The sequence below is a fragment of the Poecilia reticulata genome, linkage group LG3, assembly GCF_000633615.1.
Source record: "Poecilia reticulata strain Guanapo linkage group LG3, Guppy_female_1.0+MT, whole genome shotgun sequence".
In the NCBI taxonomy this organism is placed as follows: domain Eukaryota; kingdom Metazoa; phylum Chordata; class Actinopteri; order Cyprinodontiformes; family Poeciliidae; genus Poecilia; species Poecilia reticulata.
In genome coordinates this window covers 25,850,269-25,876,279 of record NC_024333.1, presented here as the reverse complement: position 1 = coordinate 25,876,279, position 26,011 = coordinate 25,850,269, and the positions used below count along the sequence as shown (strand labels likewise).

Genomic DNA, 26,011 nt, shown 5'->3' with positions numbered 1-26,011 from the left:
AGTTGAAAATGAAATGAAAGTAAACCCCATCATGCTTTAAACACAATTTGAATTTAATTGAATCATGATAAATATTCCTATTTAACAAGCTGTTTTTATATTGGCATGCATCTACAGTATGTCAAAAATAACTAAAAGCATTCAGTTAGAACAATATCATTTTTGCAAAAGAATATTTTGCATYTGCATGTGTATGTGAATTTATAGACCTTTTTTGTTTCACTCACTGTGAASTTTCCCTTCTGAACAATTTATTACTCTTTCACTGCACAGCGGTGAAAATCAATAGCATAGTTATACTGAGTAGAATTGAGTGAGTGTGAAATTGCAATCAAAYGGAAACTATTAGCTTCACCAAGTGGATACCACAGAGAAAAAAAATGATATTTACAAATCCCCTTGAAATTGAGTTTACATAGCTGTATTAGTTGCTTCGTTCATGCTTTGTGACGAAACAAATGCACCTCTGATGAAATATATTTTTGGTTCCTGTTTTGAGAGTGACCTGGTCTTTCAGAGCCAGAATTAACTGCTCCGTTTTCAAGGTTTGATTTATCAAATGAAATCCAACTGTGTCAGATTTATKTMCAAAAATGATTTGAACAATATAGCAACAAATGTAACAATTGCTGACCGAGTGTTGATCTGTGTTCCTCGAGAAGTTKTTATTCAGCTTGTTCTCTTTTTGAAATAAGAGTGATTTWAAAACGTAAATTATTAGGGTATCGTCATCCTATAATCAAGATCAGAAGATTAAAGTACATRCACTTCTCATGGGCATGGATGTCATAATGATTTAGGGCTTTATTGATGCTTTAAGGAGGGTGGGCTTATTACATAACCAACAAAAACAATAAAATGTAAAATAAACACTGCACAGACAGACACAGGCTTAACTTTTAATCATAATCTATACATTTCTGATAAGAAATAAGACARTTATTGAACTATTTTAGCCAAACGAAACAATTCAGGTTTTAAGGAGGCTTTGAGGCTTTTGAACTTTACGACACTAATTCTGTGATGCACTCACCCATTTTGTCCAGCATTGCACAAAGTGGGAGAAAAAGAAGAATGACTACTATCACATTTACCAAACTTTCCCACAAGTTTAATCACTTGAAACCAACCAATGTAAATGAGCTTTAGTAATCCTTATGACTGGACTGGTGAAATATTTAAGTAGAATTAGGCTAGAACTCAGAAGATGACAATCAATGCTTTGCATGTGGTTTTGCTCCAACTTGCTTTGGTAAGTTCATCCACAAAATAGGGATATTGTATGTGTTTGAGCCAGAGGATATAAATCTATATCTGTAACTTAAGGAGAAAATCCACAATAAATATGAACTTGTGAATCACATCATTCTTTTTCAAATTCATCAAATTGGTTTCTTGTATTATTATTATTCCATCCTGATAAAATATATATATATATTTCTAATGTGTTATTTAAAATACCGCAATATGACATTTATCTCCCAAATAAATGGATGTAAGCTTCCAGACAGCAATGCATATGATTTCTAGATAAAAAYATTAGTCTTTAAAGTTTATCCTTGGATTAAGATGTAGAAACTATCAAAGAGAATTCCCAATCTTTCTTAAAACTTGGAAAAGGGGCCAGACATAGCACATTTTATTAAAAACCAGTTAAACCCATGGAGATTTCAATTGCCACTTTAATGGGAGGCTCAAGTTCAATACCCATGCATGTTTTAAACACTGTTCCTGTTCGTGACTACAATGGACTCCATCAGTTCATAACAGCAGACACATAAAAAAAAAGAAAAGCTGCTATCGCTGCTCTCTAATGTGCTTCCCAGGCGATGGTATCTTGGTTGTGATAAATATTCATGGATTGCATGTGTGGCGATGTAAATTGAAATGAAAAATTCACATCCCACATGTACCGCCAGATAGGGTTCTGCGATTAAATAATACACCGGCATCCAAACAAGATCAGACGATGATGTCAAAGGCCGTCAACTCAGACCACAACTCCTGTTTTTTTTCTGCACTTCTCGTTCAAAAGAATGAAGACAAAGACTCAACACACATTGCCACACAGCAACAGCAAGCTTGGTGGTGCATAGTAATTTAAAACAACACTGAACCAAAGCAACATATTTTATTCCCACCCCACTGAGGCGTGTCTAAGTTTGAGTTAGGGTTGTGCACATCTCATCACTTAAGGGAGGTTTGTGGCCTGCGTCAACAGACCCCCTGTCCTAAACCCCCCTCATGCAGGTTCCTATCACTTCCACCCTCAAATTGGAAGTGACAAGCCACTCAGGCAGAGGTGTCTTCAACCCCCCCTCCCCAACTTCCCTGCCCAAATCAACAGCCATGCAGCCCCACTCAGAGCTGTCAGTTTGATTACATATCAGCATGATGGGAGAACCTTAGGAAAGAAGATGTCCAGCTGGAGACGGACCACTAAACACATCGTCTGTCCTTCTGCAGCACATCTGCCAATGCACATCGCACCTGTCCCAAAAACAACACGAAACACTTTTCTACGTCTCCATTGCTCTCCCACTGTCCTCTGGAAATTTATCAAGCTGCCTCTTTGTCCACTCTGTTCAGTAAATTACATCTTTTCCCATTTTCTTACAAATCCATTCGATTCTCCATGTTCAGTCACGATCCATTTTTCTGTTTTTTCTTTTTCTTTCTCCACATTGAGCACAACTAAGTTGTGCTTGCTTGTGCAAGTTCATTCCTAACACAGCATATTGAGCTACCGATATTTTACCTGTGTMATGATCAGGCTGTCATATTTTAATATGATTTAAAAGGAGCGATGTGAAGTAATGGGAAGTACTTAATTATTGGAGTTTATGAACTCACAAGTTTGCATGGCCCAGTGAGAGAAACTCACAGTAATATAATAATGAATGAAAACTATCATACATCACTGTGTATGCATAAAAATGTAGTGTAACATTAAGAACACAATAATTGTACTTGTTTTTTGTACATTTATGCCCACTTCTCCAAAAATATTTTCACATTGATTATTGCAGTGGTAATAATGTAAGACAAATGATACTTATAAAAAAAAAAYCTAATACCATTTAAATTTAGAAGTGGTTTTCAAGTAAAGACACTTRCAGTATGTTTCAGAATTTAATACATGTTTACTTCAGTTTCAAATGGCAATWGATGATTCTCCCCTTCCTGGTTTCTGGAAATATAAATATTTTCAAACCATGAAATTAGTATTTCTATTTARTGAGGGGGAAAAAAAGAGTTGGGCAGTTTACAGGCAGTGCACAATGCCGCATTGTTGTATGCAACATATAACAGAAAAAACTGTATATCTGAACATTTTAGAGGTTTTGTACATGTAAATATTTATAATATTGGTAAAGCTTGACACCGGTATCYGGTGCATCTCTTAATTGTTTAGCATATGGATAAAAATGCTTAACATCTGACATTTTTGTCATATTTTTTCTTTGTGTCTCACCAGCAATGAGCTCCCCACCGCAGTCCAAAGAGGTACGTAATGACTCTGTTTCTCCCAACACACAGTCACGCAGGTTTCTTGTGACTTGTTATCTATTGGAGGGGGAAAAAAGTGATTGTCAGCCTTGTACCTCTCAGCGAGTCTGATAACATCTGTGTCGAGACGCTGACCCTACACTGTCCCTGCAGTCGCTTTACTGAGTAGACAATCCCACTTTACCAAGGGCAGGTTCCTTTCTTTCAGTTTTTTTCTCACACAATAGGAGTTTTTTTTTATTCCTTTCATCTATGCAGCATCAACACCAAGAATTTGATCGGTTTTATAATGTTTGTAGCAAACAGAAAAATACGACAATAACTATGGAGAGTACAATTTCTGATTTTACATTGAATCTTTAAGATGTTGCAATAAATACTTTTCAGATAGATCTGTACTTTAAAACTAATCCCTAAATATTTAGATTGTTGCAGTTACTTTGATAAATTAAATCTTTGCTCTCCTTAATAACTTTGTTTCTTAAAAGGAGTATAGGATTTGACAAAATCACCAGTGTGTCATTAAAGAAATATAGTGGCTACATTTGGCACTAGTGGGTCGACTGCTTGCATTTAGCCACTAAAGCAGTGGTCCCCAAACTACGGCCTGCCTCCACATTTGGTCCGTCCCCCTGAACAATACCAGAGAGCATTTAGATTTTTTTTCATATACCGTATTTTCCGGACTATAAGCCGCTACTTTTTTTCGTAAGCTTTGAACCTTGCGGCTTATAGCCCAGTGCGGCTTATATGTGAATTTTTCTGCAACCACCAAGGGGCTCTTTAGCAGGAAGTGAATCATTGGAAGTTAAAATTGGAAATCAAAGAAGAAAGCGCCCATTAAAACGGAATTAGGTTTTAATAGGGAATTGAAATTTGAGAATGTTATTGATCAGTTAAAAAGCATTGAGGGGAAAAAGAAGATTTTTCATTTTTTAAATAATTCTGGGATCATTATGGAAATTTGAGGTATAGATATTARGATCCAATAGATGGCAGTAGTGCAACAATAATGGATGCAAGCTGCTGTTGAAATCTAAAGAGGAAGAGGAAGAAGCCCATTTTCATTTAGCACATGCTAGTAGCAGACACAAAGGATCAGCACTTTTACTGTTAGTTACCGTTCGGAAACTACCGTAATCACTTCAGTTAAATCTAAACTTGGCAACTTTTTCTTTTTCAACCGTAATAAATGTGATATTCGATTGACCTGTTATGACTCAAATATTGGGTGTCCGCCCCCCTCTGCTGCTGCTGCATCGTTGTGGAAAACCTGGACGCAGTGGCGTATCTGCGGCTTATAGTCTGGAAAATGCGGTATTTATTTCATAAATAGTGTTATTTCCTGGATTTTTTCTGTGAAGAACCCAGAGAGGGTTATTTGATTGTGCTTTCTGGAAAACAATACATTTTTACATTTAGGCACTCCTGCAATCGTCTCACTTTTTCTGTTACACACTGACTCTGGCCCCCCACCAGAGAAGGGAAAAGTTATGTGGCCCTCACAGGAAAAAGTTTGGGGACCCTTGCTCTAAATATGTCCTCCTTTCTCCACTATCAGTTTAGAGTGTTTGTGATAAACACAGATTGTGACACATCTGGCTGTTGCGCARAACTTCTTGTTTTAACTCACAAAATTTTGTGATTTGGCACCAGCTTGTCTGTCATTATGGCCGATAAAATGTGTTGGATTTGGGCAACAAACCTGAACAGCTCTAAAGTAATTAACTATTAATTAAACCAGTATTCAAAGCAAAAGTCAAYAAAATGTATTGGAACCTTATTTTATTCTTCATTATCTTTAAGTTTACTTGGTAAATTGAGTTATTTTGTGACTTTTTATCAACGCAATAACTTCTCCAAGTTTTTTCCTGAGGTGTTGTCACCGTGGTATTTGATCACTAATATTCTCTWACAAACATGTTTGGTCTTAAAGATGCATTCTTCTTTATTTTAGTGTTGTCCAAACCTTTTGCAAAAACAGCCAAAATCAGTAAGTTGAAAGCATTYGGATGCCATTTTTCTCCAGCTTAAAACAAAAATTTTMATTTTTAATTTTCATATTTCTTCTTGYCTTTACGTATTTCAATCCAATTAAGAAAACAACTAAGTATTGCAGATGTTTGGCTTAATAAAAGGAAGTTGTATTGTTTTCCATCTTTTGTTTTATTTTTTCTTGTTTTAGTTTGTTGTGTAAAAAGTCAGACTTCTTACTGTAATATCAAAAAAGACAGCAAGAAATATTTGAGGTTATTTGAGGGGTTGAGAAAAGAAACATCATTCCCATTTGCTGGTGGGCCTATTTTGTGCCATTCTTGTACTGCGGTCGGGGGCCACACAAAAATATCCCAAGGGCCCCATTTTGAACAACGTTGTTTCATAATATGCTGAGTTGTCTTCTGCTCTTCTAATAAAAACAACATATTAGATATCACATTAAATACACGGTTGGCATGATGATTGATCCTTTGAGCCACATGCAGTTAAGTGTTCAGGTAGTTCACCAGTAAGAGAGAGAAAGTATGTTTTACTTGCAGACGATTCATCAACTAGGTGTTATGGGCTCTCAGCTGACCCTTGACTTCTCCTTTTTCTGCTGTATTCATCAGCAGCAAGGAGACTTGCAGCACAGCAAAGCCTAAAGAAAGGGGATTTTGCAGCATAGCTTTCTGTGTCTAGCTTGACTTGCACATTAAACAGACAGGGAGGAAACACTCCCTATTTTTCTCCCTTTACATATCCCTGCAGATGAAAGAATGTGGCCTTTTAAGTCAGAAAGATGAGCACTGGAGATTTATGATGGCCCTGTCACCTTGTCTGTAGTAAAACTAAAATTATACATCTAGTCCATTGGCTTAATGATGTCATTACAGCATTTAATTGAAATAAAATGTCAGAATGTGTGATGGCCTTAGCCATCGTCTGATGATTATCAGGCAGTAGATGATTCTAATTTACATTCCCCATTCAGTGTTTATAAGACATTTATATGATGTTACAGCTCTGTTTATTGATAGGTCACGGATTGCATTGAGCTCTATGTGACATTTGCAGTTCACAAAGTTATACCTTTGCTTAAGCAGTGGTAAAACAGCACCATCAAGTGACCGATTTGAGAATAAAACCTGGGATAGACGTGTTTTKTTTTTTTTTTYCMRRMMARSMMMMYYYTKSMWKSYTWWTYCCMWTTTTWRSMMMAARKKKWWTTTTTTTGTTTCGTCTCACATGTCTGCTGCTTTTTCATTYCTTCTGTGTTGTCATTGTTTGATCAGGGCCTCCAAGCTGCAGAAGCCAACCCCGTYTCCCCAATGCAGCACCCGAACGTTGAGGAGAGCAAACRGAAAGCTACCACTGTCTCTCAGGAGCAGGATATAGGCACCCCTCAAATCACCAAGAGACAACGCAAACTACTGAAAACAAGTCCTCAGATCACCCACAGCAAAAATGTCTCCCTAACATCTCTTCCTGGTTTTTCTGCAGAAGGGAGCTGGAGTAACCTCTCAAGTATCTTAGAAGCTCGGAAGCAGGTAATGAAGAATATGTGTGCAAAATATAAAAGCGGCATATCAAGGACGATCACACCGGATCATGTGAAATACATATATGTGGAGGAGAAATACAAAGTATTGTACTGTGAGGTTCCCAAATCAGGCTGCTCCAACTGGAAGAGGACCCTTATAGTGTTGTCGGGCAAGGCGTCCAACCCGGACAGCCTTAATCATGAACAGGTACACTATGGTGGTTACCTCAAGACGCTGAACAGATTCAACCCAAAAGAAATAATGCACCGTCTCCAAACCTATAAAAAATTTATGTTTGTCCGTGAGCCCCTGGATAGGGTTGTGTCAGCATATAGGGACAAGTTTGAGAATCCCAATAACTACTACCACAATCTGTTTGGAAAACCCATCATATCAAAATACAGGGTGGCCCCATCTACAGAAGCCCTTAAAACTGGCAATGGGGTCACATTCAAAGAGTTTGTGCAGTACTTGCTGGATGGCCACCGACCGGTGGGAATGGACATCCACTGGGAGCAAATGAACAAGCTCTGCCACCCTTGTCTCATAGACTACGACCTGATCGGCAAGTTTGAGAACATGGGGGAGGAGTCCAACTTCCTGCTGCGAATGATCGGAGCACCGGACAGCCTCAAACTACCTAGTTTTAAAGACAGGAATCCAAAAGACGTGCGGACCTCTAAAGAGATCACGGAAAAATACTTTTCCCAGGTCAGCTTGATGGAGAGACAGAGAGCATACGACTTCTACTACATGGACTATCTGATGTTCAACTACTCCAAGCCTTTTAATGATCTTTACTAGTCCATCACATGCCATGGATCTTTAATCAGTAACATTCCACATCTACATCTCCACCATGGTTTTAATCTTAACACAAATAACAACAATTCATGCGCATCATTTGGTTTTTTGGACCCAAGAAGAGACCAAATATTTGGATTTAACAAAACCTTATTTTTCTTTGGGGGGGTTCACCACAAATATATTTAGTATTTAAGTTGTATTAAATTGTCCAACTAGTCAGTGATTTAAATAAATGTGTAAACACAAACAAAGTGAAAGAGTTAATAGACTTTAATCTTAGTTTGAGTCAAGTCGGCGTTGTAATAGATGTAAGGAAGTGATAGGCAACARTATTTACAGTGAAAAGGGTTAAACAAGTGTTAATGTCAGACAAAGAGAACCTGAGTAAAAAAAAAAACAAAGCAGTTTTTAAATGAGGATTTCATTCAGTAAGGTGAAAAAGGCATCCAAACCAACATGGACCTTCATAGAAAAAGTAATCACTGCTCTTGTTAAATCATGAATTGATTGTGCTGCATCCACAGCTGATTACTGTGTGAGCTGCAGAATAAAGATTTAACTTTCATAGAACCTGCTTGACAACATTGGCATGGCTAAAAGAAATATCTCAAAAAGCAAAACATCTTTCCCCAATCTAAAAAGAAAAATCAGAGGAGAACAAAGTCAAGGTGAAAACTCTCCAAAAAGAGCACAAAGGAATGTCTTACATTGTCTTACAATACATCCAAAGAAGTTGAAAAGTTTGGGAAAATGTTCTCAAAAGTGATGAAATGAAACTGAAACTATTTGAAAGTTCTGCATCCTGCTGCATTACAGACAGATAATAACCTTTCAGAATATAAATGTCTTACTGTGGCTGCTTTGGGCCCTGAAATGTCTGTTCAGTTTGTGGTCTGCTCAAGGGCACATGGGTAGGAACATTTACCAAAGTTCACCAGCAACTCCTCTGGCTCAAAACAAATAAGGTTTTGCAGCGAGCGCTCTCCAGAGTTTCTCTACATGTTAAAAGCTTAACAAAAGATAATTATATTTATAAGAAACACTTGTTGGCTGCTTTTTGGCTTAGTTTTACAGTTAATTCATGATTTGAAAAGGATTTTAATTACTTTTTCACATATTGCCAGGTTGGTTTGAACAACTTTATTTCTGGCTTGTTTTTCCTCAGTTAATATTTTCTCAGATATTAGAATCAGTTTGACAAGCAGAGACATTTGAATGTRTCAAAACAAGCTATGTAACTTTGAATTACTACTATTTAATTCTTGGGRAAAAAAATGTTTCATTTCTATTGGCTTCTATTGGTTTTTGAAAATCTATTTCTTTTATTTTGAAATTTGAAATGTTTTTTCCATTTATTATGTGACTTACAGTAGGTCAGCCATCAGTATACCTTTGTGTACGAGTTCTAATGCAGATCATTTGTGTAAATGGCTTTACTAATATAAACTGTAACAAACTTATACTCTTAATATTAAGAGTAAAAAAAAAACTTTAAAATGTGTCAAATGCTGCCCGCTTGAAAGCTGTGTGCACTTATTGTAGCATTTTTATACTTCTAACACAAACATAATGTATATGTAGTCCAACTCATAACTGTGCTGTGGGTCCCGCCGTCACCAGAGGTTGTTTCTGGAGGTTGTTGGCGTAAATGCAAGGTAAAAGTTGTTGTTGCCCGTATCCCTGTATGTTGGTGGTGCTGACTTGCCAGTCAATCAAATCCCTCAAAATGAAATGAGCAGCATGCTGTTGTTATGCAGACAAAAACAGTTGCAGTTGATTTCAGTAATGTGTTCCTTGAAATATTGGATGAGGAAAAGATTGTGGTCAGACTTCACCATCAGCCGCGTTAAATATCTCCTGAACAGCTTTCACTTCCAGATCTCACGCCGTCCGTAGCCCTATTTATATGTATCACATGTAATCTTCACTACTGTACAGGCTTCTTTCTGACTCTACTGGGTAGAATTGTATAATGGGCATTCAGATGACTATATATTTTTCTATGTATTTCTAAAATCCATGTGAATATATATATATATATAAAAAAAAGATATACTTAGTGCTTCTTGGTGAAAGTACGTTTAACTCTATTTGATGTCATTTATCTCTCTTTGAGTAATACTAGTGTAGAGTGTTGTGTCACTGAAGAGTTTCTTTCCAAAGCTGAATATCCACCAGCAGAAAACGTTTCTGAAGACGTAGGAACAAATTGAGCACACAAGATTCTGCACAGGTGAAATTGGAACAGTTGGTGGTTTAAGGTGCGTTTCCACTGCAGGAACCTTTTCCAGGAAGCAAAGTTGTTGGATTTTTTTTTTTTTTTTACCTTGGTTTCCACTTCAGAAACAAGGGCCAAATCAGATAACCAAGGTAGAAATATATGCAAAAGCTGTTCTGATAGAGGTGGGGGAAAAAACTGATGGGCTTTGAGCTGTGGGTGCGAAATATTTTTTACAGGTTGAACATAACCCAGCATTCTGTTTCAGTCATCCCAGCTTAACCTTTTCACAGTTAATTTGAAATAATGAGACAAGAGAAATTATTAATGGTGTTTGCAAACCATAAAAGTCCACTCGCTCTTGTAGAGAATCATGTTAACATTCAAACACATTAATGAAATCATCTAAGCTTGGTGGTTAACTGAATAAATTAAATGAGCCACAGACTTCTACTTTCAGCCATCTGTGGAAATTGGAGAGTAACATTTGTGTGAAAGCAGATTTTTACTATACCACATTTATATATTGAGTTGCATTAACATTGAAGCTGGTGCAGCTTTTGTGTCCTGTTAATGGAGGCTTTAAGTTTTAAAACTGGATTTTTTTTTTTCCTTTTTCCTTTTCTCTCCTTTGATTCACAACAAAATCTGCCAAAGTAAAAGTTGCAGTTATAACTTTAAAATTGAAGTGACTCTATGTAAACTATAAAGCGTGATTACAATATCGGATATCGTTGTCATCGTCAAAAATAATAGCTTTTATTGTTCGGCTTTGAATTTGATTCCTTTCCCCACACACACAACAAGACAGAAACAGCACAGTTCACATGAAATCCATTTTAGTCTCTCATTTACACAAAGTTTGAAGTGRTGGTACTTGGTTTTAACCGATATGAGCCGATCTGATCTCCTGTTGAAGTGGGCAAATATATCTGTGCCTCAGCATCAGTGGACATAGTTTGAGTGACCACAGACAAAATGCACATAAAATGCAAGGATAGCAAAAAATGTTTCCAGGAAATTAAATCCCTCTGGAATAATTCTGGGTCTCAATGTGGAAACGCACCTTTAGAGAAGAAAGCATCCTATTCTGTAAAAAAAAAAAAAAAAAAAAAAAAAGATATATAAAAGTTTGGAAATAAGCTCTTTGATTATTTAAACTCTGATGTTTGATGAGCTTAATTCCACCTCATAACACATCTTRGCTMCTGACATTTTTTTTAACCCCAAATTAGTTGTGTGTGTGTTTAGTGGATGGCACTGAATGAAGTTTTTAGCTCCTCAACACAAAAATGCGTCTTTCACCCCTCTGAGAGTGTATATTATAGAAATACTGCTGAAATACACTGGAGCTGCACTATTATGTCCATGATTATACACCACTGATATATTCATCACACAGAATGCAACTTTCAGGACATAAAAGTGCGTTCTGTTTGAACTCAAAAGTCAGATTTTCCAAAGTCGGCCATCATCAAGTAACCTAGCAGGTTCAGTATCTTATACAGCTTGTGAAATCTGCAGATGCTATTGATAAAAACTTTCTACACTTTATACCTTATTAAACCAGTTGCACTTAGAGTGATGTAAAATATCTATTAGTAAAAGTGTTCCTTTTAGTGGTTTTAAACACTTAAGATGGAAAGAAATGCATTGTTATTGTCTTGTACTGCTAACAGTAGGTAGCAACACAGCAACTAGTAAATCTTACTAGTTTTCCGAATCAGTGCAACATCCTTCCCAGATCCAAGCTCCAACTTCTGAGACAAACAGAACGCAGCATAAGACTTACTTTTAGTTGTTGTTGTTATTTGTCTCTATTTGATGCAGGTCACACTGCTTAATGTGCACTAACAGTCTCACTCATGCATACTTGCACTTTGTAATCAGTTGCTAAATTACATTTTAACTGTAGAATTAAGCATGGCTTTAAAATGAAGTGGAAAAAAATTACAGTTGTTCAGTCTGTTGGCTCACTGTGAACCTTCACTCTGACTAGTTGCTGAAATGAAGGTTGAGGTCTCTAAATTACCATTTACATTTACATTGATTTAGTTTTAGCTTGCAGGTTAAATTGAGGGGGGAAATGACTAAATTGCTGACATGCAAGACAATAACGTCAAGGTAACAATTTGATATGACATGTAACTAAAATATATTTATGTTTTACTCCTATTAGAACCTAATTAATCATTATTCTGCTTTGCGCTTTTGCTCTCTTGAAATGTTTGTCTTGAAAAATGAATAATGAGGAAATTAATTTGTCTGTTGAATACAATAAATTATAATTCATAAAATCTATGCCACACATTATAACAGGTTTCATGAAAATACAATACAGACTTTAACTGGTGTTAATTATATGAACATTTTGTTGAGACGTACTTGGCTTCATTGCCAGGTTCTACATGTTGTGGAGGTCTGGGGTAAACTCTGTCCTTTTTGCCAAGCTGTTGCCAAAGCAGTTATTGCATTATGAAAAGTGTTGTGACACTGTTGTATTGAGGTAACTGGGGACAAATTTATCATGAGCATAACTACAGTAACAAGTGAATGTATAACCTATTCTTGGTGCAAATGTGTGAAACTGATTATCTTAAGCCCTTTGCCTTATTTTTACACTGCCTATCTAATGGTGTATTTCAGGAAGACCTTTTTCAGGTGGTTATTTCTGGCTGATGAGTGTCTACTAATAAAACTGTCTTTTAGCATATTCACTGTGTTTTCATTATTTTATTTTATTACTAGATTATGCAAAGTCAAGATTTGTTTCAGGACGATGCATTCTGACATATTTTATGTGTAATACTGCTGCGTATTCCTCTGACAGAACTTGTCTAGCATAACTGATAGGAAAGAAAAGTTTAGGACTTTTCAGAGACATAAACCTTTCCTTTCTGATTATCTACGATTAGATTGTGAGGTAATAGTTCTGCGGGGGAGAATAAGATGTTCATCTCCCCACCGACGCCCTCCAGCTCCTTCCGGTGGACTCCATGTTGTTCGTAAGCCAGAAGGGATCTTTCCCCATGAATTCTAGATTTCCCTCAGGGTCTCCTCCTCTGCGTGGGATGTACCTGTAAACTCTCAAAAGTTAGCTTTCCGGGGGATGGGGGGCTCTTATTCAGATACACTAATCACCTCAGCGATTTTCTTTTGATGTAAAGAAGAGGTTCAAATCTTACCTGTCCTCCAGAATAACAGAGCTCTTCACTCCAAGTCAGACTGAACACAGACACCATCATTTTATACGCTTGTCTTCGGGATCCTGTTCTGTCATAATCCAAATTAGGGCTGTTGTAAAAGAATATTTTAGTAATCGAGTACTCTATAGAGTATTTTTACGATTTATCAAGGAATCAGATTTCTCTCTCAGCGCTATGATACTGGTATCTCTCTCTCTCTCTCTCTCTCTSTCWCTCTSTCKWKATRYKSWGAGAGAGASACACCGCRTCCGACAGCAGAAATGCTATTTGMCCCCAAATCCTGACAAAACACAGCACAATCCAACTCACACTGCTACATAATAAAACATAATTTAATGAAGTGTAGAGGCAGATAAATTTTCCTCGAGGAATTTTAATAATCGAGGTACTTTAATCATTTGAGGAATCGTTTCAGCCCTAATACAAATCCCATGACCACAGGTAAGGCTTGGAACATTAMCAAACCAGCAAATCAAGATATMTTTTATTTTTACAAAAGCTAMATACGGCARCTTTAACTCATTGAGATCCTGTCTGGAAACTGTTCATATCCTGCCACAACTATGACAAGAGGCAGCCCTGGGGGATTCAATCCGTACCAAGACGGTCACAGCTTTTGCTTTTGTTATGCAAAGCTCAAAAATCATTTACAAGCATTACTAGCAGCTGAAACCCCTAAATTACCTTCCACAAAAAGCCCCAGATAACACAGATATAAGACCACAAAACTCCTGCATGGACAGTCATAGTCCCCTCCCTACCACTCTGCAAGGACAGGCAGGTATGGAAAGGTTTGTCTGGATGGGCCGGTTGGTGCCTTGGTTAAAAATTTATCCATAAATAAAAAAGTTAMATTTTCAAAAACTCTAAAATATTGAATTATACATTTTTTGTTACTTTGGTTACATATTTTCAAATCAGAAACCCAGAAAATTCAAACATAAAGAAAAAATTATGTAAAAATRTTGCTGTGTGCTGCTTGATTTGTACAGTTGTAATAAAACATGTAGTGGGTTACAGTTTAAACTGTTAACAGATTTCGTAGAAAGTAAGAGACCACTTTCTTTCAAAACAAAGAAGGTGAAATCAATTTGTGTTTTATTGATTTCAGTTGGTAGAGCTGTTTCCTTGCAGCAAGAAGGTTCTGGGTTCAATTCCCGGCCCCCTGTCTTTCTGCATGGAGTTTGCATGTTCTCCCTGTGCATGCATGGGCTTTCTCCGGGTACCCTGGTTTCTAGTTCCGCCAGTGTATTCTTTCTTTAGAATTAATTTATTTTGTAAAGAAATATAAGGGTTTAATTTAATGTAATTTTTTCACGGTGTGGTTCAGCATCTGCCATGCTGACTGTTCTTACTTTCATTTATTGCTTAGCTTAAAAAAAGATAATCTACAAATAAAAGTTATGTAATAAGTTTTCATATTTTATTTCCATTATTAACATTCAGTTTTACCATTGTTTAGTTATGCAAACCATTACGTTGTAGATAGGTTACTGCATCCTTTTTTGTCTGTTTAAAATAAGGATGTGGTAGGAAAAGCAAACAAACTTCAAGCAAGTCAAATACAACTATTTAAACAATCTGAACATTTGTTTTGAAAATGAAGAAAATTTGTAAAAAAAAAAAAATTTAAATAATTGTTAACATTCTAAATTTTGGTCACACAATTTAACCACTTTGTCTAGTGTTGGGCTTTGTTTATAATGTTTAGGTTGTTACCGTATTTTTCGGACTGTACATCCCCCCACGCTTTGAACTATGCGGCTTATAACCCGGTGCTGCTTTTCTGTGGATTTTTCTTCAACCACCAGGGGGCTCTTTAGCAGGAAGTGAATCATTGGAAGTCAAAATTGGAAATCAAAGAAGAAAGTGCTAATTTTCTTTCAGAAGAAGCACATGCTAGCAGCAGGCACGATGGAGATATGTTTTGAAGCTCACACCCCCTCATCATGGAAACCACACAAAGAAGTTCATATGATGCAGCTTTTGGTTCGGCGTTGGAGACGGAAGGCTGCGTCCTTAATAGCAGATTTATTGTGGAAAACCCAGAGCGGAGGACACACCAGGCCGGTGCGGCTAATATATGTAAGTTTCCAGTTTGTTTGTTTTTTTTTAACGTTGTGGGTGGGGCTTATAGTGGGGTGTGCTCTATAGTCCAGAAAATACGGTAACTTTCTTGSATCTAGAGTTGTTTTTGTTGCTTCTATTAGAAACTTCATGTTTATTTTGGTTGGTCTAGCTAGCCATTTCTGTACTGGGTTATCTCCACTTCTTTTTCTGTCAAGCTGAGGACTCTGGAYCTTTTGGTCTAGAAATGACAGTTTGTTTATAGGATTATTTAGTTTTCAGAGTGGAAGCTGAGTGATGAAGGATTTTCTGACTCTTTTGGCAACTCATTCGTTGGTCTTTGTCTTGCTGCTGTGTGGATCAAGATAATCTTAGCAAATACAGAAAAATATCTGACTGAAAAAATGTAGAATAGTAGTGTACAACAGCATTGAGCTCCCTGCTATTTGTTAAGATTCGCTCTCTMGAAGCACAACTTTCTGCAACTATAAAACATATTTTTGAAGCTAATAAACCAACAAAGGTTAAAAGAAATMTTGTAGAGATGAACTATTGATTTTATCCGCTATAAAGGATAACTTTAAAGTGCTTGGGATGCGGTGCAGGTGAAGCTTCTTTCTACACTGCTCTGTATCTATCCTGAGCTTCTCATAGAGGATCCAGCTGAGTGACAGAACGGCTCGATGGGGAGCAGGAAGGACAGGCTGGAGCATGCTGAACACATCGCTGAGAAACTTATCGCCCTATTTTCCAAACCCACACCACTTTCATGTGGCCTGCAGAGTTRGAGCCTGTCTCACAGAGGCTGAAGGAAGACGGAGGATGCTGGCTGTCAGAGCCTGTAACGGGATGGAAACACACCGGAAACTGTCCTTATGACAATTGTAGGCGACCACAAACTTCTCTGACTTAACTTTACACAAATCTATTTGCTTCCAAATTTATTTGGATTTGTATCTTGAAAATATGTTCCACAAACCTCTGAAAGGTTGCTGTGTATAATCATGTTGAGTGAATATGTGTCAGAGTCTCTTAATAAGAGAGATACTCTTCACTGTTCAGAATAAATTTCTGAAGGAATTTTGACAGGTCATGAAACTACTTTACTTTTTCAAATTTTACAGATTAGCAAAGGTTATCACACCACTTCACAATTAATGAAAATATTTTTAAAATATCCTGGTATTTTATTACTACATTTAGTTAATAACATAGAGAGGCTCTGTGAGAGCATGACAGCAATGTGCAACAAACTTTTGTTTGGTTATGAATAGCTAGTGAGTGTCAAGTGTTTTTATGGAGTCTTGTCACTTTTATTCAGAAATTAAGGATATGGTAGCAAAAGCAAATAAACAACCTTTTATAAAACTTTGCTTAAAAAATGAGAAATGAGAATTATTTTACAAAACCGATGCAGTTCGTACAAAGAGTAAARGCAAAGCAYGCTTTGAGAACAACCTCTCCATCTTGACCATCCATAAATTCAATCCTAATATTTGAAGGTTTCTGTTTGTGACTCTTAAGTCCTTCCACATCTTCGTTGGCCCATAAATCCCCCTCACTGTGATCCCCATCAGATTTTTCTGTTGCTGGTAAATATTCACTCCAGCACAGGCCTGAGGTGTAGAAACTACCTCTAAATGATTGTTTGGCATAAAGAAATCAAAGTTGTATTAAATTCCCCGAAGGTGCTCACATCATCTCACAAATGCACGTTTAATGTCTACAAGTGCAACTTTTTTATTCTGAGNTTGTAGAGATGAACTATTGATTTTATCCGCTATAAAGGATAACTTTAAAGTGCTTGGGATGCGGTGCAGGTGAAGCTTCTTTCTACACTGCTCTGTATCTATCCTGAGCTTCTCATAGAGGATCCAGCTGAGTGACAGAACGGCTCGATGGGGAGCAGGAAGGACAGGCTGGAGCATGCTGAACACATCGCTGAGAAACTTATCGCCCTATTTTCCAAACCCACACCACTTTCATGTGGCCTGCAGAGTTRGAGCCTGTCTCACAGAGGCTGAAGGAAGACGGAGGATGCTGGCTGTCAGAGCCTGTAACGGGATGGAAACACACCGGAAACTGTCCTTATGACAATTGTAGGCGACCACAAACTTCTCTGACTTAACTTTACACAAATCTATTTGCTTCCAAATTTATTTGGATTTGTATCTTGAAAATATGTTCCACAAACCTCTGAAAGGTTGCTGTGTATAATCATGTTGAGTGAATATGTGTCAGAGTCTCTTAATAAGAGAGATACTCTTCACTGTTCAGAATAAATTTCTGAAGGAATTTTGACAGGTCATGAAACTACTTTACTTTTTCAAATTTTACAGATTAGCAAAGGTTATCACACCACTTCACAATTAATGAAAATATTTTTAAAATATCCTGGTATTTTATTACTACATTTAGTTAATAACATAGAGAGGCTCTGTGAGAGCATGACAGCAATGTGCAACAAACTTTTGTTTGGTTATGAATAGCTAGTGAGTGTCAAGTGTTTTTATGGAGTCTTGTCACTTTTATTCAGAAATTAAGGATATGGTAGCAAAAGCAAATAAACAACCTTTTATAAAACTTTGCTTAAAAAATGAGAAATGAGAATTATTTTACAAAACCGATGCAGTTCGTACAAAGAGTAAARGCAAAGCAYGCTTTGAGAACAACCTCTCCATCTTGACCATCCATAAATTCAATCCTAATATTTGAAGGTTTCTGTTTGTGACTCTTAAGTCCTTCCACATCTTCGTTGGCCCATAAATCCCCCTCACTGTGATCCCCATCAGATTTTTCTGTTGCTGGTAAATATTCACTCCAGCACAGGCCTGAGGTGTTGAAACTAGCTCTAAATGATTGTTTGGCATAAAGAAATCAAAGTTGTATTAAATTCCCCGAAGGTGCTCACATCATCTCACAAATGCACGTTTAATGTCTACAAGTGCAACTTTTTTATTCTGAGMTGCAAGTCATTTCAAATTGCAGCCTTTATTCTTCCATCACATTGCTGGTGCTTGTCGGTTCTGAGGGAAAGGATTTGTTTCATTTCCATTCTGTGATTAGATCAGAGCTGGTACTTTACGGTCTCTGAATGTACAATCATGTTCAGAAACAACTCTCRCTGTGGCAGCAGCCGCATTTTTAAATCACGCTACCATTTCATCTTGTGAGACGCCATTGTCTTGATAAGACAAACAGCGGTGCTCTCTCCTTTGTCGAGCTGTTTCTATGAATATGAGATCATGTGTGTGCTGCTGTGGCAGATGAATATTGCAGCATAAATTGATCAGACTGTAGAGTTAGAAATTTGATTAAATGCTCAAGGCTTGTTTTGGCAGCAGCATTGTGCAAAGTCGTGAGAGCACTTTGGGCGCAGCTAAAACTGCATGGAAAACAAAAGCCATCCATTTACCTCATTAGTGTGCGTGGAAAATCTTGACATGCTTTGAAGAGTGCATGCTTGTGTTGCTAAATCAGCTTAAGGGCCCAGAGCAGACATACAAGAGAGGCAACCAAACATTTTCCCAAAGTGATAATCAACCTTCCCTCGGTTGGCAGGACTGACTTTGCTCTATTTTTCAGGCATTATTGTACTGACTTCCTCAGTTAATCTTCATGTTTGCCTTCGAGACAGCATTAACATGGCAGATGACAGGTTTCTGCTGATTCTCTGACGACAGCCCTCTATCACACAAACACGAGGCACAGACACACACACACACACACACGTGTACTGTAGACAAAAGAGACACTCGCTCAGCTGCTTTTACACCCTCATCACACCTTTGAAAAAATCACCAACTTGCTGACAGAAGCAGCTCAACTTGAGGTGTTGACTTTTTGAACACGACTTCCTGACAAGGTGATTGATAAGAAGCCCAGGTTTATTTAAAATCTTTGAATCTAGGTCATGGTTCAAATTACTGTAGGGAAGGGGAGGATTTAATCCTCCTATTAACGATCTGAATACTTTAACAAAAACAAAATGCATTTGTTTCTTTTCATGTTGTCTTTTCTTGTTTCTTGTTCACATTAGTGCTCAGCTAGATTGAGATTTTGTCTTATTGGTTTCTCAAACCATTTCTGATCTTATTTTTTTTATTTTTTTTTTGGTAAAGTTTCTTGAGATGATATTTGTTGTGAATAAATAAACTTGACTGAATTCAATTGAACTGTTTTCACAGAATCAGTTCAATGCTGAAAGAAATCACGGTCATCAGGAAAGAAGTCTTTAATGTTATGTATGTTTAGTGTACACTTCCCAATAATCTTATTTAGGTAAAAAAAAAAAAGTAAAGAAAAAGTTAAACCTTTTATTATTATAAGCATATTTAGACTGAAAAAAATGATTTTCCCCAGTTCCTGGACAGTCACTGCTAATATCACAGTGAAGACTTTGAAAAAAATATTATCACCCTGCAGTTTGTCTGTTTTTTACCTCAATTTAGTTCATGAATATTATCTGCAAAGTGTAACTGAAAAGTCTTTATTCTCAGGTATTAAATCTAAATAAATAATCAGTGTTTTTCTTTTTGCCCTTTCAGTTGTCAGATCTGTTTTTATGCAGATTTCATTATGTTATCATGCATGCTGTAAACGCCACACATCCTTGGAACAGTATTTTCTCATTTTTCCCAGGACATGTGAAGGACAGCCACATGATGGCAGTGCTGCATCTGATATGCTACGAACGCCGATCACCGCTACCGCGTTTCCCAGAGCGATGCTCAGTCTCAGACATGGAGGTATGCACAGTATAGAAATTAGCACTTTTTCAAGCAATTTGCCGTCAGCATCTGTCAGTCTGCTATCTTGACACTAAAACATCCACAAAAGTCCTCTAATTAGGCTACACACTGAAATAGACATAAATTATGCAGCAGCTTTGATGAAGTCGAATCAATAAACACAGGTTTTATAATGAGGTCACGCAAGCTACTGTGGGCTGAGTGCTTCTTTAACCTTGAGGCAGTTTTGCTACTAAGCTGACACAACTGTCAAGAAATCCTGAAACATTTGAGCCGATAAAATGCCGCATTGCTTTGCTTTCTYGTATTTATACCATCACGCCTCCCCTCAGGTTTAATGACAGCATATTGCGGATGTATTTTTAATATGAAAACACACCGAGAGTTGAGGCGAACATCTGGATGATGATGTTGATGGACAGGAGAAGGAAGGAAAGACTCTGTCAGGAGAGTGCTACAAAAAGCGTGATTACACATCACATGTTTTTATTTCAAAATCACCTTTGACCCTTGCAAACCAACTTGCGTATTTTCACAGTTAAGACATCTGACATGGATACTGAATGAATTAACATGCTTTCATTTCATGGCATCAGAACAGAGGTGTGTGAGCTTTTTTTGAGCAGATTTTATGCTGCAGTGTTTAACACTTGTTCCTGACTGTTCCCTCCTAAAAGGAGCACAGTGTTCCAGTGTTGAATGCAGTGATGCAAACTCTCCTGGCTGTGCAAAAGGCATCACATACCAGCATCTAGGGTGCTTAGAAATGTTAGGAAGAAACAATTTAACAAATAACTCCAATTTGTCTTTAGAAGCCCRAGTTTTCAAATATTAAAAATAATATTTTTTGCTTTCTTTTGTGTGGATTTTGAGAAAAAAGGTATTTGGTGTGATCAACATTTGTTCATTATTCAACATTTATTTGTTTAATCTGATGCCCCTAAATAAAGTCTGATGTAACTAYTTCCTACCAGAAGTCATCKAATTTAACTTAATAATAARCACCACTGTTCTGTGAAGACCTTAGCTGTTTGTTTGAGAGTATTAGTCAACAGGAGAGCATTATGAAGACTGAGAAACATGTAAGAAAGGTCAAGAATAAAGCTAAGGAAAAGAAAAATAATGTTATAGAAACAATATACAAAACAACTTACAAATCACTTTTTAATCCATTATGAGAAAATGGAAAGCAAATGGAACAAAGTTNTCTTTTGTGTGGATTTTGAGAAAAAAGGTATTTGGTGTGATCAACATTTGTTCATTATTCAACATTTATTTGTTTAATCTGATGCCCCTAAATAAAGTCTGATGTAACTATTTCCTACCAGAAGTCATCGAATTTAACTTAATAATAAACACCACTGTTCTGTGAAGACCTTAGCTGTTTGTTTGAGAGTATTAGTCAACAGGAGAGCATTATGAAGACTGAGAAACATGTAAGAAAGGTCAAGAATAAAGCTAAGGAAAAGAAAAATAATGTTATAGAAACAATATACAAAACAACTTACAAATCACTTTTTAATCCATTATGAGAAAATGGAAAGCAAATGGAACAAAGTTSCCCAGTTAACCCAAAAGGTGTGGCAACGAAAGCATTAATCAGATAAAAAAGATGGTAACTCTGGAGGAGCTTCAGAGATTCAAAGCTTATGTGGGGAAATCTTTTTGACGGGACAGCTATGAGCCCTGCACTAATGCTTTTCTTCATCTCTCACCAATAAGCTGGTCAGAGTTGATCAGAAAATGAGTGARTGACAGTAAAAATGTTTTTGGTAATTATCTGCATCCCTTTGAAAATACACCAGAATCAAATAAGTGACTTGTTACCAAGCTGCTGCAGAACTGAATGACCTGCTGATGAGGGATTTCATCCATTTTATTCAGATGTTTGGGGGACAGATGCATCCAAACGTCTGAACTCAGAACGACTGGACTTGGGCACCGTATTGGGGTTTATAACATAAAACCCCAATAAAATATGTTGAGGTTTGTGGGTATAATGTGACCAAATATMAAAAAAATGGAAAATAATTTTAAAAGGCACTATATATCTGTATTCCTGAAGATTACATCAGTAACTCACTTTCCATTACAAATGTGCACAAGCCTTTGTCAATAGTCTGCTAATGTCAAATTTTACAGTTGCAGTGTTTCTATTAATAAGAAATGTGATTAAAATCACACATGGATGAGTTTGTTCACAGGATAAGTCATTAAAAAACATCCTGATCCTCCAACTACTTCCTGTCATCATCTTCTTTGTGGTTTGCTGCAGTGGCAACATCCGGTTGTTGATTATGTGAATCATGGTTTTTCAAAAAAAAAAAAATGTTTCCATTGCAGTTTTCAGAAATAAACTAATTTCAGGGCTGCCAAAAAAACCACCTCATCCCAGCGTCAAAACTTTTAATCAAAAGACAAAAGCTATTTCAAAATTTGTGTATTTCCATTGAGCCATTTTTTTTTTCCAAATGTCAAATTGGGAAAAAGTAAACGTGTGGGTTTCCTCTCATCTCCCACAAACATCCAAAGGTCCACCAGCTTTAACCCTCTCCTGCTCCCTTTAAAGATTGAAGGCGAGCTTTTAATGAATCATCCCCGTTCTCCCATCATGTTCATGTTCCTTCCCTTCTTCAAGCAGCGTGAGTGATGAAAGTGACAGGAGAGACACCTGCCCTAAACCACAGCTGATAAAGGGGGAGAGAAACAASGAGGGAAGTGGAGGGAAGTGGGCGCCATGCCTGATGGGAGAAACACACAAGGAGGGAACAAACTTGCAGAGACTATCACTTATAGTGACAGGCCAGGAGGTGCCGTGCTATTAGCAGGCCGAAGGGCAGGCCCAGAGCGCAGCCCGTCCCACCTAGGATGGATGGGCCTCTCTCTTGGGACTAAATTAATACTGGGAGTCGAGTGAATTGCTTTTGGAACAATGTCCTCCTAAGGAGCTAATCAGACAGGAGTTATCTAGGAGCGCCTGGAGGCTGGCTGCAGCGCTGTGGCTGCCTGGCAGACGGCAGGTGCACCACGCCGACTCACAGCAGCTCGCTCATGAGCAGGGCACAGTGTGGTAGTGTTCATTAGACAATGACAAAAGTTTCCAAAGAGGAGAACTTCCAGCGCAAAAAAGGAAAGGAAAGGAAAGCGGAAGCCTGAACAGAAAGACTGAGGTTCTAACCATGAATAAAAGAAAGAAGAAGTTTAATGTTCAGGTAAGATTTTTGATGACGTGCCATGAAAATGGATTCATATTCTGTGTGGTGGTAAGGGGCTACTTTGCTTCTTCAGGATCGGGATGACTTGTGGTTTTTGAGGGATTCTGCTGTCCACCAARAAATTCAGAAGGAGAACGTGCAGCCATCAGCTTGTGACCTTARGCASAATCTCACTGGGGATTTACGGCAGGACAAATGATCTGAAGCACATCACAAAAACTCTACCATGATGCTTTTGAAGTGGCCTACTCAAAGTCTGAGCATCTCAGATGGAAATACTGTTGCATGACTTGAAACGGCCCATTCATGCTCCCAAAATCTCAAATGTGGCTGTGAAGAGAAATAAGACACTTTTTTTTCCCAGCTGCTTAATGGTATTAGGTTTTATTTTTTTATAGTCTTCCCTTAAAAACTGCAATTTGTGAATTTATTATTTAAATTAATTTAATGRTTTAAAACATGYAAGTTAAACAGAAAAGCAAACTTAAGGGAGAAAWATGTTGTCATGGCACCATGTTTTAATTAAAGTCAACAAAAAATTAAATTCAACTTGATGACAGCAAAGTATTACACTAAAGCATTTAAAATCCCAGAAAGCAACTTAAGAAAACATTTGGTTCTTTACTAAGAAATGTTTACATTTCAATGTTTGATCTCGTTTTTAGATACAATAAGCATCCACTTAAATAACATAAATAAATGTTATTTTACTCATTGAACAAAATAATAAAACTGTGCTTTATAACTGACAAAAAGGTTAGAACACCCTTCAACCAAATTGKTAGTATTACACTCTTTAGTAATAAGTTAATGAAATAACTTAATTTAGACATTTCTTGGAAGTATCTACCAGTTTCTGGCGTCAGTTTGAAGAAACATTGCTCCACTCCTAAGTTTCAGCTGTGACATGGTTGAAGAGTTTCTTTCATGTGCAGGCAATAATCTCAATTAGACGTCACATTTCTTGATTCTCCGCCAGTTCTTGGTGGTTTTAACTGGTATATTTTGGTCATTGTCAAAAAATGTAAGGTTAAGCAGCACTGCTTTACATTTTTTCCAATTGGTCTTTCATTTTTCTCAAGGACTGTCTGATAAACGATAAAATTAATGGTGAATTCAATGACATACTGTATGTTCACATAGCAGGCAAAGGTGACAACAATCCAATAGTTCAAGATTACATCAGTGTGAAAATACTTTAGTTATTTCACTTTCAGAAGTTCTCACTGAAGGCAAGGAAACTAAATATATAAACAATTGGTTGTTAGGTGGTTATATTAACGTTCTGCCACAAGGACATTGTGGACATTCGTGACCTTGAAATGAAAATGTGTTCGACCCCCCTGGTTAAGATCAGACCATATTCAGGTGTTGGAGTGTTTGACAGGCTTAATTACAACCCACAATCTGTCACAAAACTTGAAAGATGTGTCTACTTCACAAGTATGCACTAATTTGTCTTCATCTTTGACATTAAATAAATGTAAGTTTGTGGCTGGAATGTGAAAAACTGTGTGGAAAGCTGAAAGTCTGAATTATTTTTCAAAGCATAGCAGTAGTTATCAGGCAAAAGAATAAACTGACAGTTTTCCAKAAGTACTTGTTGTCTGTCACCTACTTTATTCCTTTTTCAGCAGGAGATGATGTCAAATAGCAGAGCAATAAACTGACAGGATTTCTGGCTCAAACTGACAACTCACCGCAGAGATTATACACAGGAGTCAGACATGAYGTACGAAACCGTCAGCAGTAGTTTTGGGTGCAGAATGGAAACTTATGGTACTTATGACCACTTATCACAAAGTGAGCGACTTGTTTTCTCACCTTGCATCAGGCTCTCCCAGAAGCAAGAAGTTCCTCCGGCTAGCTCCAGGCTCATTCCTGCCTGGATCCCCGAAGGATGGAGAACACATTCAGACTGTGATTCACCRCGAAAAACAAATACATCACAAGTGACTGGCTCTGCATAACTCTGTCAAAAAACACCAGGAGGTTAGATACTAATACTATAAGTTATTGTTTTACTTCACTCAATTTTGTAATGTAACCATTATTTGTTTTCTTCACTCTTTACTGTGAATTGTAGGCATATAATTAATCCAAGAGCYGATTCACAGGAATTATAATCTGCAATTTAAGTTAAAATAAACTCTCATGTTTTTCTGACCTCCTGTTTTTAATCTCGCTTTTATTGTTCATCCTCTGCAAAAGAGTGTTTTTGTTGCCCTCCTCACCCAAAGCTTCTCTCCTCCTCCTCTCCTAACTCTCCAGATTTGTTCCTGAGTTTGTTGTGAACAGCAGAGCTGAACTCCATCTCCCCATCTCAGAAACTGCAGCTGCTCAAATCCAACACCCAGCCAGACAGAAAACTCAGAACAATCAGTTATTGACATATAATTTGTACAAGTGTGTCCTTTTTCCAAAATATTAGTTTCTTTACTTGATTTAAGTTCAGCAAGAAGAAACTTGGGTAAGTTTAAATTGTTTATTATCCTTTTTTGCTGCAGTGGAAATCTATTCAGAAGTTGTTTCCTGTGTGCATGAGTGTGGATGGTATACCTGCTTTTAATGTCACTTCATTGGACTCTAAAGTCTCTTTGTTTTGTCTCATTCTACACACTGCCACCTACTGACCAAASAGTTTAAGAATGCCTCAAACCAACTGTGGCTGACTAGAAAAATAGATTGAAGTACAGTATCTGTTGGAAAGAAAGGC

At 37.2% G+C, this 26,011-nt stretch overlaps 1 protein-coding gene and 1 long non-coding RNA gene across 2 annotated transcripts in view; both read left to right on the top strand.

Annotated features, from left to right (window-relative positions):
• Window positions 1–12,769, top strand: part of chst8 (carbohydrate (N-acetylgalactosamine 4-0) sulfotransferase 8) — a 213,928-nt gene extending 201,159 nt beyond the window's left edge. Inside the window, exons 3-4 of the mRNA XM_008405530.2 lie at window positions 3,479–3,507; window positions 6,783–12,769. Of these exons, the coding sequence (XP_008403752.1) occupies window positions 3,479–3,507; window positions 6,783–7,835 (1,082 nt within the window). The 3' untranslated portion in view covers window positions 7,836–12,769. The remainder of the gene's footprint in view (window positions 1–3,478; window positions 3,508–6,782) is intronic.
• A 7,194-nt stretch (window positions 12,770–19,963) lies between these two features.
• Window positions 19,964–25,802, top strand: LOC103462629 (uncharacterized). Its single transcript, XR_533364.2, has 4 exons — window positions 19,964–20,077; window positions 24,930–25,027; window positions 25,130–25,287; window positions 25,567–25,802. It is a non-coding gene; the product is annotated as an uncharacterized LOC103462629 (long non-coding RNA).
• Window positions 25,803–26,011: the final 209 nt, after the last annotated feature.